General features: G+C 39.3%; 1 protein-coding gene across 1 annotated transcript; it reads right to left on the bottom strand.

The window, feature by feature from the left end:
* Positions 1–2,521: 2,521 nt before the first annotated feature.
* On the bottom strand, positions 2,522–12,597 carry GTF2A1L (general transcription factor IIA subunit 1 like; the record flags this gene model as incomplete). Its single annotated transcript, XM_082302346.1, has 9 exons — positions 2,522–2,629; positions 4,486–4,575; positions 5,391–5,663; positions 7,159–7,754; positions 8,940–9,033; positions 10,024–10,079; positions 11,482–11,605; positions 11,902–12,003; positions 12,556–12,597. 9 exons carry the CDS (start codon positions 12,595–12,597, stop codon positions 2,522–2,524), a joined length of 1,485 nt encoding a protein of 494 aa, XP_082158472.1.
* Between the last annotated feature and the right edge of the window lie 3,923 nt (positions 12,598–16,520).

Below are 16,520 nucleotides of genomic sequence, written 5' to 3'. Positions count from 1 at the left end.
AAGAGATCTCTGTGGGCATTTTTCTTTTTGTACTTGCTGTAAGATGAGTGAAATCCACCATTTACAAAATTCCATTTTTAAGGGGAAAAAAAAAAACCACCCCTGACAAAACAGCAAGTGTAATTTATATACTTAAATTTTTTCTACGCACAAAAGTAAGCAAATAAGTAAAAGCAACACTTTGAAAAGAGATACAGATTCATGCCAGAGCTTCTCATACAAGTTACACTTGTTATTCTATCTCATTATTTTTAGTTTACTTTCTTTCTGGTGTAAGGTTTTAGACAGCCATTTACAGAAATATCTTTGATGGCCATAACTGGTATTACATACCTCACCCTGTCACATCTGCAGCAATATGTTTGCTAAACTGTAAGTAGCAGCGATCAAAAACATTAATTCATAAACTATTCAGATCAAAAGCACTGGTTACTGCTCAAGTTACAGGCTAGAGCTTACATTTTAATAAGAAACTTTTTTTCAGTATAGAAATTCCTGACTTCAGGTGTATTTAGTTGTAAATGTCTTGTTCAAAGCTGTAATTCTTTACTAATGTTATTTTTAAAACTAGCTAAAAATGAAGTGCTCTTTATTAGCTTCTTTATTTTACAGTGACCAGGAAAAACAGATCAAATTCAGAAGTACCACTCAGAGCCTCTGTGGTGTTTAGTGAATGGCTCATATCTAGTCCTGTCCCATGGATTCCTGTGCCACACTACCTCTGCTTCCAGTCTTTCCTGACATTGGAAATGGTCCCACAGTTCATAATGTACACATTTACAGAGCATGAGCACCTCAGAGCCTGTGAGAGACTGTTGAAATCTAAAAGCATCTATCATGTGGTAAGAGCTGCATTTCTTGTGCATTTATGGGTCTGAAGTGTAACATCAGTGCAGCTACAAGTCATCTGAATGGGGGAAAAGAAATCATACACTGGAATATTTTAACTGTCTATGAATACACAATTCTTCACATTCCAGCAGCAACATCTATAAAAGACAAAAGAAATGGCACATTTGGTTCAAGTGCTCTAGTTCAGTGTCCTGTCTTTGATACTGGAGAGTAGCAGATACATCAAAAAAAGCACGCAATAAACTCAATAATTGTTCAAAACCTACTTCCTGCCTTACGCCATTAGCACAAGGGTTCGCACCATTATGAACAAGGGCTGGGGTTTTTCCCCTCATTTCTTCCATATATTCATTCTCTCCAACTCTTCCCTTTCTTTTCTTTCCCTTCTCCCAGCCTCTGCCTCCTCTCAGGGATTAGAGATAACCAAAATGCCTCACAGTGTTTCATCCCAACAGACAGGGAAGCAGCAGCCAGGAGGGAGGGGTGCCTTAGTGTAGCACTGCCCTTCCAGCAGGATTATCCTGTTCTGAGGCAGCCTGGCTGCAGCTTTAGCATGGAGTTGTCCAAATTGCCCTACAAGGAACAGGAACCAGCCAGGGAAAAGTTGCAGCGCTGAAGGACAAGGACCCAAAGCTTCTTTTGGACCTCTGTTTCTAGAAGACCTAATAAAAACTTGATGCTGAGGGCTGGAAGGAATGCAGTTCTCATGGCAGGGTGAGCTACTGCCACATACATGGCTTGTACACGTTTCTCTAAGCAAAGTTTATATTGAGGGAACACAAAAACAACTCTGTGCTAGGAATGTAAATGAGATGACACTTTTATTATTATGCACAATTTGTATCATTCACAGCTTACTGGTCTGTAGTCCTAGAACAAAGCAGAAATGTACAGTAGCAAACTTAAATGACTTTGCACTGACAGTGAAAATAAATCACATTTTAATGTTACATCGCACTACTCATTGCATCTCAGTAGACACAGCTACTATAGAACAAACAATAATAATTCTCATATATTGAGAGCTCCAGGATCTTTCCCAGACATTTCCCTTACTTGCCTCTGGAGTGCATGTCTTTAAACTGAAGTCAAAAAAAAACCACAAAGCAACCAAAAAAAGAGAGAACTGTGCAGCTGAAACAGCCACAGGTTTCAGACTTGCACAGATATTGCTTTTTTTTTTAACTCAACAGTCTTTGAAAAGAATTACACAACACTGTAAATTTATATTTCAAGTCATACCTCAGATTTTAAGAATTGGAAAGAAAACCAACAGAACTAAAATTTATTTAATTATAATCACTAAGTATTTCTTTATTAATTACTAACTATTTCTTTACTGTCTTGAATTACAAACAGACACAACATTTCAAGCTTTAAAGCTATTCATTCCAATGATGTTTCTTGGTTGGAAAAATAATGAAATAATCAGAAAAAACCAGCAAAGACAGCTGAGGAGCTAACAATACAGTTGTTTCATTTGCAAACTAAACAGATTAACAACACAAATTAACAACACCGATTTTGCGTATTTTTTGCCACAGCTTTGTTTTTTTGGGGGTTTTTTGGGAGATTTTTTTCTGAAACAACAATAGAAAGTCCAGTTGTTTCACAGAAGTCTTATAAGGAAATAATGCCACAGTCTTCAAGGACATACAGGAGTGAGGTTTCACCACTCTGCATCTCCAGTGGCTTTTGCAAATACATGGTCTTTACCCCCAATGGACATCACTCCATCTTTTAAGTAGAACTTCCATTTGTTCTTAGTTCGATGTATCTGATGAAAAATAATAATCAAAATCAATGCCACCACAAATATACATTACATCATTTTTCTTAAACGTAAAAAAAAACTTTAAGACTTCAGCACAACCCGTTTTAAACACCTGGTTTTGATTTTAAAATCCTTACAGTCCAAAATATTCAATGAAAGCAGTATATTTCAACTGTTTATAAAGAACTCCCTGCCCTCTCAAGACAGAAACCTCCTGAATCTTATCCCATCCTGTCCCACTCTCCTCTCCCACAACTTTCCCCCCCAAAAATTGTTATCTATACAGCTCAACACCAGCAGGACAAGACAACAGTAATGGGGCAATCCCAAAACACAGCACACCTTGCAAACCAGTGTAGCTTAACTGAAATGCAATGTTTTCCTTTTCACATGGCAAAGCAATGCTGCATGCCTAGAAGTGTTAGGAACAGGTTAAAAGCATAAAAACTTGTCTTAAAAGCAAATACTGCCATTAAAAAAGAAGTAAGAAAGAATTTGCATATTCTGTTTCTTTTTAAAGGCCTGCAAAAAGATCCATACTGCTGAAAGTTTTGGTTGATACTAAAAGGAGGAATTTTAAATATCTCTAAAAAACTCCTTGTATTTTCAGCATCAGTCTATTTTCAGTCCCAGAAAGGAATGAAACAGGACAGCAATTTTACCAACAATATTGTCTTAAATGTAATTTAAGAGATAACTGTTTTTACCTACTTTCTATGGGGCCTACATGTTTTATTAAATCTGTATTGGAAAGGGGAAAGTTACCAACATCTTTCCGCAGCCTCTGTAACTGTCAGTTTCTAATGACATCTGATATTAAATTTCCTACAAGACATGTCCAATGCTGACCTTCCTAGTAGTTTCTTTCAGATTTTCAAGCAATTTTTCAGCTTATTTCAGGCAAAACTTGCTCTAGATAACAGCATGCACTACCTATAGCATCTGTAACATCTGAGTTCTGAAGCTTCAAAACTTGGGGTACCTTTCTATACAATACAGACACCAATGGCTTCATTTCAGAGGCATTTTCTACACATGTCCCTATAACTTCCCAAAATAACTGGTTTCAGGAACACTCATCTTTCACAGGTTAATAAAGACAATTTTCTTAGCACCTGTTTCCTGAACCACAGACAACCATTAAGGCAGGCCTAGTTAGACACAAAAAGTTATCACTAGTCACTTTTGAAAGAATATTAAAAAAAAAAAAAAAATCAAGGCACAGTCTTAAACAAACTACAGCCATGTTTTTCCATATTTGCTTTAAAATAAAATATGCACTTTTTTAATCTTTTAAATTATGACATATAAGCATCCAAAACCATACCATTGCTAAAAGGACTTAATTTGATCTTCAGGAGTTCAAAATGAGTTGAATTTTAAACACTAAAATGAAGGAGGACAAAATGGCACTTAACAACTACTTTGTTTTTCAGACACAACAAAATTCTGGTATCAAAATCTCTCAGTAAGCACTTCAAAGACAAAAAAATAAAAGAAAGTACACACACTCCTCTTTCTGTTATCAATTTTAAAAGCCTTAATTCATGGTTGGACATGCCTACATACATCCATGGAGATGTTGATCTTACTTAAGAGTTAAGGAAATAGACAAGCTTCTGCACCTTTACAAAACATAATTTTGCAAGACTTCTTGTTCCCTTTTCCTTTAATAGGCCATTATGATTATCCTCTTTTCAGAAAACAGCAGGAAAGTCTTCAGACTATTGTCAGCTAAACATATCATTTAAAGGCTCTATAACAGCATTAGAGTTTCTTTAAAAGGCACTGACAGTAGAGCCAGCACGGATTTGCTGAAAAGATTTAGTATGATTAAAGAACAAAGTATATTACTGTACCTTTTCATACTGACAAACAATCACATTGTCGGTGTCAAACAAGTCTGCAATGTCCTGTTCACTGACATCATCACCAGAGTTTAAGGGGTCCTAGAGATTAAAATTCTGGTTTATACACTCTTTCAGAATGGCATTGAATGTACTTGGAATTAAACACACCCAGAACAATAAAGTTACCATTGCAAAAATCAAGACTTAGTGGCTGTGAAGACCACATTGCACCAACCTCATTTACAAGTACCTTTTACATGTTTGCATTCTCAAAACCCAAAACACCCTAAACAAAAACACAGGTCAAAAAAAAGTAAGACTGCTAACTGATAAAGCAGATCCCAGTAAATGAAATACTGATCAACTTGTATTTATTTATATGAAGTCCAAACACTATGAGTTGATTCTCTTGTGAACAAACCCATAGGATACAAAATTGCATATCTTTAAGAAAAAGGAAAACCTAGGAAACACAGGGGATTAGACAGAGAACAGGGTTCTTGTATCACATCTCTGTCTAATTCCCTGTGGTCCTTCAGAAGGAAAGAAAACCTAGATTTGTATCCTGATCTTATTTAAATAAATCTTATTTAAATTTAAATCTTTAAATAATATCTTAAGTAAAAAGTGGAACTCCATTCCACTAAGGCCAGGATTTTACAATAAAACTTTAATTCTGATCATTAATTCATCCAATAAACAAATTACTTTCCAACAGTTCTTTCATTTGTCCACACTCCTCATAATGAGCTTTTGAGTAATTTCCCTGCAGTACCTCCCATCTCCAGAGGTTTGTAACTTCACTGTCCATGCTCTGCATTAAACTAACCAGGAAGTGTTCTAGGTCCAACAATTCAACAGTCAGGAGAGATCTAATGTTGTTATGTGCTTCTAAAGGCTTAAAAGTAAATTACCTCCTCAACTATATCTATTTGGAGGTCTTCATTGTCCCCATCACTGCAGCTGGACTCCATGTTTGAAGAACTGTCACATTCTTCATCATAGTCTTCCTCATCATCCAGAACTCTTAGATCCTCTGAATCAATAAAACCAATGAATTCATTCTCTTCTTTATCTTTTGTATGTGGTATTTGTTCCTTGGAAGAAACATCCCCAGTGCCATCGAGCTGACTTATGCCTTCAATGTCACTGCAGAGATCCTTCTCCAGCAGTAGATCAGATCCTGTCTGCTTCATGGGTTCCATGTGACAGGAATGACAGAGACCAGGGACAGCTTGTGAATTAACACCATAATGGAAGCCATGTTCAGCACAAAGCCTGAGATTTTTGTTTAATAAACCAGCAAGCTAGGGGCACTAAAATGAGAGCTTCAGGTCCTACTTGTAAGCCCCGAGTACATTTGCAAACATTGTGTTGCACCTAACTTAAATGGAACCCAGGTCAAATATTCCTCAGCAATACAGAAAAAAAAATTCTTAGACTTTTCTCCAAACACCCTTGTACTCAAAAAACTCTAAAACAAAGGCAATCAAGTGGGCCTTTAGAATTCCTATTGTAAAAAAACCTCCCATAAAAAAAAGAAACAAGCTACTCCTCTACCCCCAAAAATAGGATTTTTCATTTTTGAAATAAAAGTCAAGATGAACTGATCCCTCTCCCTCAACTCATTCAAAATGCTTTGTTTAAATAAGATATAAAAAGCTGGGAGAGACAGTAAATATTTCAGTACTTCAAGTTGCTGTTCATAAAAGTGCTAGAATTCCTAAACAGAGTATTCACAGGAGCATAAAAGGGCTTTAGGGTTTCAGCCATCTTCAGTTTCTCATTAAATCTTTATTGTAGCACTTAATTCCCATCCACATACACTTTCTAGTTCAAGAAAATAACACTTTGTTTTGACCTTCCATTCTCACTCAGACAGTCCTCATCACGCTGCCATCGGAGTTCGGATGAGCAACATAACATGCTTTCTATTTACAGACATTTGGCATTACTGTCATTAAATTTGCATTTAATAAATTTGCCTCAATCACATATGAGCACTACAACTCAAACTCAGCAAGCCAGCCTGAACTTCAAACATCTGCAAATAATTTCTGGAACTAAAATTAGATGAGGTCAGGAAAGCGGCTTGTTAATTAAAATCATTCAAGTTTCCCACACAGCTCTAGCTGAGTTCTCGTTTGTCCAGGATTTTTCCCCCAAGAAAACACATTTTCTTCAAGGAGATTTTTCACTTATCAAATTTGACTTTTCATCCTGAATGCATTCTCAATACAACTTTAATGCTCTTTGCACATTACAACTTAAAATTAATCCCAGCTGATCCTGCAAAAGCACTTTGCCCACAACTGACCAGTATCCATATGCAGGTCAGTGTCAGAATGATATTGAAGTTCACAAGGAGTCTTTCATGTCTGCTTAATCACAAAAAATCCCTATGATTCTCAAAAATAATCAATAAGTCTAATACATTTTATCTATTACACTTTCAGTATTTTTAAATTGATATTCTCATCACAGTATGTTAGCAGTAGTTTTGACAAATTCTCAATGTAAAAACAAGCAGTCAGCTACTGCTATACTAAACAAGCTTAAGAATGAACCATGAAATAATTTTTATTCTTCTCATTTAGAGGTGCTAGTTGTCACTTAGAGATGTGTTCAAACCACCACCTCTAACAGATGTATTTTTGTTAGCTGAGAAACCAAAGGCCTTACCTTGTCAGAGGAAGCAATGCTGCCCTGATCCCTTAGAAATGCATTTTCATCCAAACTTTCCCCTGCAATAATCAGGTCAATGATATCATCAGGCACCTGCTGCTGCAGCAGATCCGGATGCTCCATGTCCAGCTGCCCCTCCATATCCAGCAGGACACTGCTTGAACTGCTTGCCAAGGATTCATCAACAAAAAGTCCTTCAGAGCATTCTGGAGTAAACACAGCTGTGTGAAGGTTGTCTTGCTGGGATTTTTCTGTGAATTCACTACACTGATTCAACACTGCATTAATTTCAAATTCCTGCAGACTCGCAGAAGGCTGCTGGACCAAGGTAGCAGAGTTCTCCAGGTGTTGCTTTTCCATGAAGTTTGGTTTATACAGCGCAGCCTGTTGGACAGCAGTCTCCTGGGGCTGCAGTGTTTCACCAGCTGCATGGGCAGCAGATGCATTCACCTGTGCGACACTGGCAATGCTGGCCTGCAGAACTGAAGCTTGTCCAAGGGGATGAAACACCTGCTGCACGGGGTAGTGGAGAATGCTTCCATCTCCTGAGGCCTGTGTAACCACAACAGGCACATTCACCTTGTAAAACTGCCCTGCAGAGAGAAGAGTTAAAAACTGCTTCAGCAAGTGAAACTACAGGTACATCTGGGCCACTGACCTGTCCCCACTAAAATCAACAGCAAACACTCAGGCAAACTATAGGAAAAAGCACATTTACAAAGCAAAACTTTCCTCAGGCACAATTCCAGCCCTTGAAAATCAGGTATTCAGAAGTTTTTTGAATCATGGCTTCCATCCAGTCCATCATGTTTAATACCTCTCTTTTGGTTTGGCCTACACAGTACCCTCTGACAGTAAGTTCAATAATTTAACTACATACTGGATTTAAAATTAATAAATAAATAAATAAATATGCTGGTTTGAAATTTTTCCATGTCATTTCAGAAACTAAGGAATACAAGATGAAACTAGTCCATAGCTGCAGGGAGAGCTCATTCCTTTATGGACCTTTAAGTATCCTCTGTAAAAAAACTGCCTATTTTAGTTTAAAAAAACCAAACAATTCCTAATTTATATGTCTTTTCTTAAGAGAACCACTCAAAATACTGAATGCTTAAAGTTATTATTATCAGGGTTAGAACTGAGATGCCAGAGCCAAGTTCCAAATTTCATTTGATTTTTCCTCTCCCCACACACATGCTCACACAGACAGAGTCACTGGTACCGGTCTATAGGTCTCATAACATCAGGAATAACACCTGAAACAGATAACTAGAGACATCAGTTTTCACCAGAGAACAGCTGTTTGAGGGAAGAGTCAATGACTGAACTAAGCCTTCTACTGATTACACCTAAGCAGTACAAGCACATTTTTGTACAAGCAGTGCAGGCAGTTTTACCAGCAAAAGAATGGGATCAAAAAGGTTAATGGATAGTTGGATTTTATTTTAATAAGAAATCAATTTGTCTCCGAAGCACCAGCGTGCCTTCGGGTTTTTTAAAACATAGAAGACTGTCCCAGAGAGACAGGGAGAAGGAGATACCTGTGTCTGGGCTGACAAAGGAAAACACTTGTAACAAGTTGTAAAACTGACACACCAACTAATCAGTGCAGTTTCTTCCCCCACGCAGCCACTGCAAACACAAAGTACAAAGGAAGAGGAGGGTAACTGGCTCTACTCACTTCAACTTCTCATCTATTTCATCGACTGTCCCTGGGATTGCCTTTCAACATCCCCAGACCACTGTAAGACTTGACATCTCCTCGTTACCCTTACCTGGTGCTGGCTGCAGCATCACTCCAGCTGGCATCTGTAAAGGATAAGCAACACACGAAGGGAGAGCAAGAGTGACACCCACTCGTGGGGGCCCCTGGAACACAAGAGCTGGGTTTAGGCAGGAACAAGGCACTGAGTGCCACACCTGGAATATCCATGTGAAACACAGAGGGCCTCTCTGTGGTCATCTTCACTGGAAAGCTGCATCATGCTTTTGAGATTTAGACAGATGGAGAGTATTCTGCACTGACAGAGTAACGACTTGCCCCAAGCGTTTCCTACTTTCCAACTATCAGACTCCCTTTTTGCTAAGGCAACATTTTCCATATCCCCTCAATGCACCCACCATCCAGAAGGGTGTTTTTCTACTCAGTCACTTTTACCTAAGTTTATGCATTACTCCACACAGCACAGGCTTCTTGCCTAGGCCTATGAAGTCAATTCATATTCTCTTTTCCTCCTGGGAAACAAAGAGTTGGATTTACAGCTCCCTTTCAAACTAGCTGTTCTGAGGAAATCCAAAGTTTAAATCAGGAAACTCACATATTGCACAAACACCTTCCCAATATTATATTTCAACTTGACAAGCTAGTTAGCTTGAGGCTCAAGAGGCACTCAGTAAGTTCATCAAGCTCTGGCAATTAGTGGCTGCTCCCCAAAGAAATTTTGCCATGCCCAGACTTCAGAACTTGTCAACTACAAAAACATTCATTTTCCTTCTGGATGATTTCTACACCTCAAAGACAAAGCTGCTCCCAGCTTCACTAGTGGTAGTATTTCTCAGCCATGCACTATTTTAACAACCAGTAATATTTCTCTTTTATAAAAAAGTATATGTAGGTGTGCATTTCCACTACACTTTCATCCTATGGGCTAAACACGTGCAGCTGTGCCTTCCAACATGCTTCTGGCTTCACTTCTTGCAGAACCAGCTGGTACATCCCATCCTTTTTCACTGCTCCAACAGAAGCAGCAGGGTTACAACTCTCGCTCTTGAAGTTTATTAATAATTGGCAAACAATTTTAAAAATTTAGGAATTCAACATAATCAAAATCGAAGTAAAACATCACTACAGCTACATACCAGTTTTGCTGCTGAGAAATGCTGAAAACCTCTGCCAGTTTGGATGACAAAAGAAGCTATAAAAAAAAAAAAAACCACTTTACAAAAGACATTAATTTCTGGGGTACAGTTATCTTTCAATAATTAACAGCAATTGAAACAAACATGGGTGAAAGTAAAGCAATCTAACTTCAGGTCATACTCATTAGTGAGCACGAGTATTGTCTTGTCAACTTGAGGAAAACATGCAAGCACTTTTTTGCAGCAGAGGAAATCCACTGATGCTAAAAGTAGGAACACTAGGATAAGCACTCAATATTGACTTCCATGGGAGAGAAAAGGGCAAAGGGAAAATTTTCCTGGGCCTTTGGAAGCAAACAATTTAGGTATCCCTAACTACTTTAAAAATCTCTAGCCACAGGGCAATTCAAATCCCCTTTTTAAAAACAAATAGATGTATTTACTCGCCTCAACAGATTACTTTGCCTTAGTATTGCCCTTTAAAAACTTAAGGGTAAGAAGGTAATGCTCATTAAATATAAAACCTCCAATAGACTGCAAACACAAAAGTTTATTCCCTTTAGTTACATGGAACAAATAAAACACCTGCCTCCAAAAACAGTTCATTTAACTATGAGGACTTTAAAAAAAAAAAAAAAACAAACACCAAACAAACACAAAAAGGAAGGAAAAAAAATTTTAAAACCCCACAGATCCACAGATAAAGAATGCCTGCCCAAGCTTGAAATACACTACAGCACAGTTTTTCATTATATCATCTCATATGGATTTTGTCCTTTATGGGCAAAGGTCCTAACAGCCTCTCACTTTGGGATAAGTCTCAGCTGAGCACTACACTCTATCACAACAATACCACAGTGGTCAGCTGGACTTGATTGAGAAGAGCAGGTCCTGATGTCAGAGGCTGTGTGAAAGTCAAGTACTTCTCTGCAACAGGAATGCTGCTTTTAGAAAAACTGACTGAAAGAAAAACTAGAAAGCTTCCTCTCTTCTGTTTGAGCAAGGGATTACATTTTAACAATTTGAGAACCAGATTAAACCCCAACCTGACAGCAGAGCTGCATGGCACAAACGAGCCATACAACGTCTGCACACATCAGGACAGCCATCAAAAGGGGAAGCAGGAGCTTAACCCTGCAGGTAAATCTGCAGCTGAAGGACTACACTATTGGACTGCAGACAAGAAGCCTAAATTCTCTGCATGTTTTGCTACTGGAAACGAGCAGCTGATCAAGAGCATGTAGACAGAATTCTATTAGTTTATTATTTATAAAGTTTAAGTCATCATTTATTTTTCAAATTCTGCTTACAAATAATTACTGTTCCACATCAAACTAGATACATACATAAGCACATCACAATACATCACAAACCAAGATTATTCCAAGTCTTCCAAAAATATCCCCAAATCACTGAGAAATTCTTAAATTGCATCCATTGTGTCCAACAACATCTGACCTGCTGAAGTCTGCAAAACGCTGTGAGAACTGTGTGGCAGCTGCAGGCTGAACTGTGGAGAACAGTGGCTATGTTTGAAGAAGCCTTCGGTTGCTTTAGACTGTGTCACCTTCGTTTCCCAAAGCTGCAGGAAGATTATTACTAAGGTCAACCAATATCAGCTTTAAAAACAAACTGCATCCAAAAAGATAATTCCCAGCTTTTCCAAGAATAAGGTGACTGATTCTATCCAACAAACAGGGTAGCAATAACTAACCAATTTCAGCTCCCAGCAGCCCACACATCACTCACAGGACACTTATAACTCTAAGTGCAAAAGTTTGCATGTTTTGGAGGGCAAAGAAATGGACAGGTCCATCATCTCAAAAGAAAAAAAAACCACAAACACAACTGCTATTAATACAAAGGAACCCAACAAACCTGCTTCAAGTCTTTCAAAACTTGCTCATCTACACCCTCCTCTGCAAAAAGTTCCCGCACACCTTCAATCACATCTTCAATAATGGACTTGTATAGTTCAGGCTACATTACAAAAGAAAAATAGGTATTTTCAAGTCAAGATGAGCATTAAGTCATTTAAAAAGGTAGCACAAAGTCTAATCTCGCTTCCTAAACTGCTGTTACAAACTGAACAGCATGAACAGATCAGTTTAACAAACAGAATGTCAACTGCAAAGGTCTGCAAGTCCACTCATTCTTTTAAACCTACATCCCTAAAAAAGTACTGGATTTGAGCCTCAAATTATTTCTTAGGCTACCAATAATTCGGTAAGTGCTTAAGAAAATCCTTGAAACATTCAAAAACCATTGCCGTGCTCTATTTTCAAACAGGCACATCTAGCCACATTGTATCATTCTAGAATCATTGCTGCTAGCTTAAAGACCAACCAATAATACAAGATATTAAAAATATGCTGTGCCAGTTCCATCTGAAGCAGAATGTAAGGAACTGGCAAAAAAATAATAGAGCTTTATTTATTTATTTATTCTTTGTGGAAACAGTCTGATTCTGTATATTTCCTGTGGAAATTTTAACACTACTTTTATCAATACAGATCATTCATCTTATATTACAATAGGACACCAACAGAACATTTTATTCCTTCTTCTGCCCATGTCAATTATTAAATCCTAATCCTCCAGTCCGATGTGGACAGCAGATCCACATGAGCTTCAAGATTCCTACACTCCAATGCAAATGTAAGTTAATGAGATTTTAGCAATTTAAAGCTTATTAATCTTGACTATCATTACCACCAGAATAGCCTACACAAGGTGGAAAATGAAGCTGAGATATTTCAGGAAACCTTACAAGACTCTGGATTAATAATTTAATTTTTTTAAACATCAAATTAATATTTTACTGCTCCAAAGTTGTTCTAAAGTGTAGATGATAAACAATTTCTTTTCAAAGTAAAGAAGATATTAAGAAGTAACACATTACATTCTCTGGAAAAAGCAACCAACACAACTACTTTAAAACAACCATACTCATGTATAATTTCTTATTTGGGATTAACAACCTCCAAAGACTCCTCCAGCACTTTTTCAGGATACTAGGAAGATGAGGAGGGAAAAGTTTCCTCTTGTACCACTACACTAAAAGCTGCTGATCAGCCCATATGTCAAATTCTCTGCCTTCACTGCTAATCCAAAAGAGAATCTGAATGTAAATCTTTCAACGGGCCTATTCATCTCCCCAGGATTGCCAAGCTACAGTGAGTACAAATATTTATTATGCTATACAAAAACTGCACACAGCAACAGTAAAATTCAAACACCACATGCTTGCAAATTAGAGAAAAATGGTTACAGCACAGACATTATTGTACTCCAGCTTAATCCCTTTACACACAGGCACTCCTTCGCCAGAGCCAGGCCATGCATAGCAGGAACTGTCAAACTCCCGTTTCATTTGTGTGCAGTGGCAGGAATGGCTTATCCATATCCCAATCCAGCAAAGCCTCCAAGGCTCCCGTGGGATTTCTGTCCCCTGAGGGAGCACCTAAAGCTCCAGGCAAGGAGAGGCAGCAGTGGACTAAACTTGCCATGGGATAAAGGGATGAAGGCCGCCGCCTCGCTCCCTGGCACTGCCGAGCTGGCACAGCGGCCCTGGCACCCTGGAGCTACCCACTGCCAATCCCTGCCACAACACTTTTGCCCACAAACTCTCGTTTTCAACAGAAAAAGTTTTTAAAAATTAAAAAAAAAAACAAAACAAAACAAAAAAAAAAAAAAAAAAAAAAAAAAAAAAAAAGGCTTTCGGGGTCGTCCCTGGGCTTCCCGCGCCAGGGAACGGGCGGTGGCTCCTCCCCGGGCCGGGCGCGGGAGGCGAGCTCCTCATCCTCATCCTCATCCCTGTGTCCCGAAGGGAGGAGCGACCAGACCCCGCCAGCCCAGCCCAGCCCGGCCCTGCCCCTCACCACGGGGCTGCCGTGAGCCATGGCAGCTGCGGCCGCCGCCTCAGCCCCGCCCGCCTTTAAGGCGCCGTTGCCAGGGGGACGCAGCCGGCCCCGGCCCTGCCCCGCCCGGCCCTGCCCCGCCGGGCTCCTGCCCCCCCACACACCCGAAAACCTTGGGCGTTCTGGGGCACATGCTGCTAAACCCAGACCCTAAAACTAAGAGTGACCCGCCACTGCCCAGTCTGGGCTCCAAGCTCCAGCCCGGAGCACCACCTTGTGAGCACAGGGTTCATCTGGAGAGCCTCAGTTGTCCCCGTGGTGCGGGCGTGCACCTAGGAAAGCTGGCTGCAGAAGCGTATCATTTTGCTCTAATAAACCCTGAAGTCGTGATTACTTCCTAAACGGAGATAGCTGAAGCTAAGCATTGCAGTTAAGCAGCAGCAATCTGGTACAACTACTCAATTATTGCTTACATTTGCAGCAATCTGTTCATATGTTAATACAGAGATCTACCAATTTAGCAGTTACTAATCTGGAAAAATGCTCATTAATCTCGTATATGTACTCCCATATATACTTAGGTCTTTATGCACCTTCAGTCAGTATTGCCCTGAGGGTTCTAAGAACCTAGAAACATAATCTCTTTTTCCTTTCTTTTTCCTTTCTTTTTCATTTTTTAGGTAGCTTTGTCATTACAGTGCTGTTTGGCTTGTGAAAAGGAGACTCACCCATTAAGCTTTAATTTTTAAGGCTTACACATCCTGAAAAATGAAAATATTTTAATGAAATGCTGTCAGACCCTTAATTAAATAGCCAGGCTACCACCTACAAAATAGAAGAAGCAACATCCTTAATAAACTGCATTTTCACAAGTGAGACAAATGCAATTTGCTATTGAAGTAATTTTTCTCTGCATGAAAATATGTTTCATGACACTCCTTAAGTCTTGAATTAAACAGCAGTTGCATATTCAGCTGTTCTGTATGCCCTCCATCATTGTGAGGAAAACGCAAGCCATATTGCTTGGCTTACAGGATAATTTAAATAATAAACCATTTTTTTTTTAAAGCACAGTGCTCATTTGAAACTGCCTGGGATAGTGCATACCAAAAGTGTCCTTATTCTTCTCCTGACTGTTTTTTCCTGTCGTGTTAGCAAAGATAGCAGGAAGGAGCTGCAGCCTTGAGGATTTTGCTGGGCCCTGAAGGTCGCAGATGGGGATTGTGCAGCTGGACGCCACTTCCTCATCAGGCAGCCAGACCTGACACAGAGCCATCACCTTGCCAGTACAGGGCTTCTAGAAAGGTGAAAGAAAGAAGATTTATAAAATATTTCTACCTCTTTTTGTTTATCTAGGGATTACAAAGTGCCTTGGAATCACAACAGTTTGTGTGCCTATCTTCAAAAAGAAGGAGAGCTGGGGAGCTTGATACCAAAGGACTACTCAGCTGTCTCAGACAGTGGTCAGGCGACTTTGCCTGTGTCCATGGGAAAATTTGCAGACCAAAGCAAATTATCCTTACCTGCACTTGAAGTGGCCAGCATGTCTCTGTGTTTGCATTCCCACAAGGCAGTGTGGGCATCCTCCATCTGTTCTAAATTATACCCTTTGTATTGTGAGTAACAAAGGGCCTGTCATCAGGTCAACGTGTCAGCTCCCTTCATGCTGGGACAGCAGATAAACCTACTTATAGTACACAGCTATCACTGGGGATAAAGGAGAAACTGGGAATGGGAATGTGACTTTCCAAGCTGAACAGGGAGGTTTCAGAGGGCACTTCCTCCTAACCAAGACACTCCTATTTTCATCTGCGGCCTAGCAGCACACTTTATATAATTTCTTCTATAAATTCCTGGGGAAGGTGTCTTTTCATCCAAGTACTGTCAGCTGAACAGTGTGAGAAAGCCTGGTATGCACAGAAAAAAATTCAGTCATTTCTGAACAAGGGGGAAAATATTAAAATATCTGTGACTAGCATTACTCATACTGACTGGCTAGCTTTGATATGGTGAGCTTAACCTACTATCTGTGTCCTGCAGTATAAAGTACAACCCTGTAGTCATTTTCATGCTTATGGAAGTTTTTAAGATTTACTCCCACTTTTAAGAGAAGAAACTGAGGCACAGACCCACGAAATATCTTGTCCAAGCTCACAATGGCAGCCAGGAAGAGCAATAAGGTTTCATGAATCTTAGTTCAGCTTCCAGTCCACCTCTCCCCACTGTAGTCTCTTTAAGAGCTCACAGGAGTTTTAGAGAAGAGGCTACAGAAAAGATTAGCATGCTGTTCAAACCCTCCCGATTTTTCAGGGTATTTGTCTGCATTTGGGATAGTGCTGCTTAAGGGCACCTCAAACATTCGTTTACTAGACAGGTTTTAATTTGTAATTATTTATACTCCTTTTGGTACATGATGTCTAGAGAAGATTTATTTTTGGATGATAAGCCTTTATTAATCATTAAAAAAAAAAAATTACCGTTTTCAAATGTCTTCCCTCTAAGAAACAGAGAACACTCAGCACACTCAGATGCTTGGTCATGAATGCCCTCTCCTGTTCAAATTCAGCATTGCTGCTGGAGAGGAACACGGCCACACAACTGCAGGACTGCAAAATTCTTTCTCAAGGCATATTATAC

This window comes from Coloeus monedula (genome assembly GCF_965178545.1).
Source record: "Coloeus monedula genome assembly, chromosome: 2".
Lineage (NCBI taxonomy): Eukaryota > Metazoa > Chordata > Aves > Passeriformes > Corvidae > Coloeus > Coloeus monedula.
The sequence above is the reverse complement of the archived record's forward strand: the minus strand, read 5'-3'. Positions and strand labels throughout refer to the sequence as shown.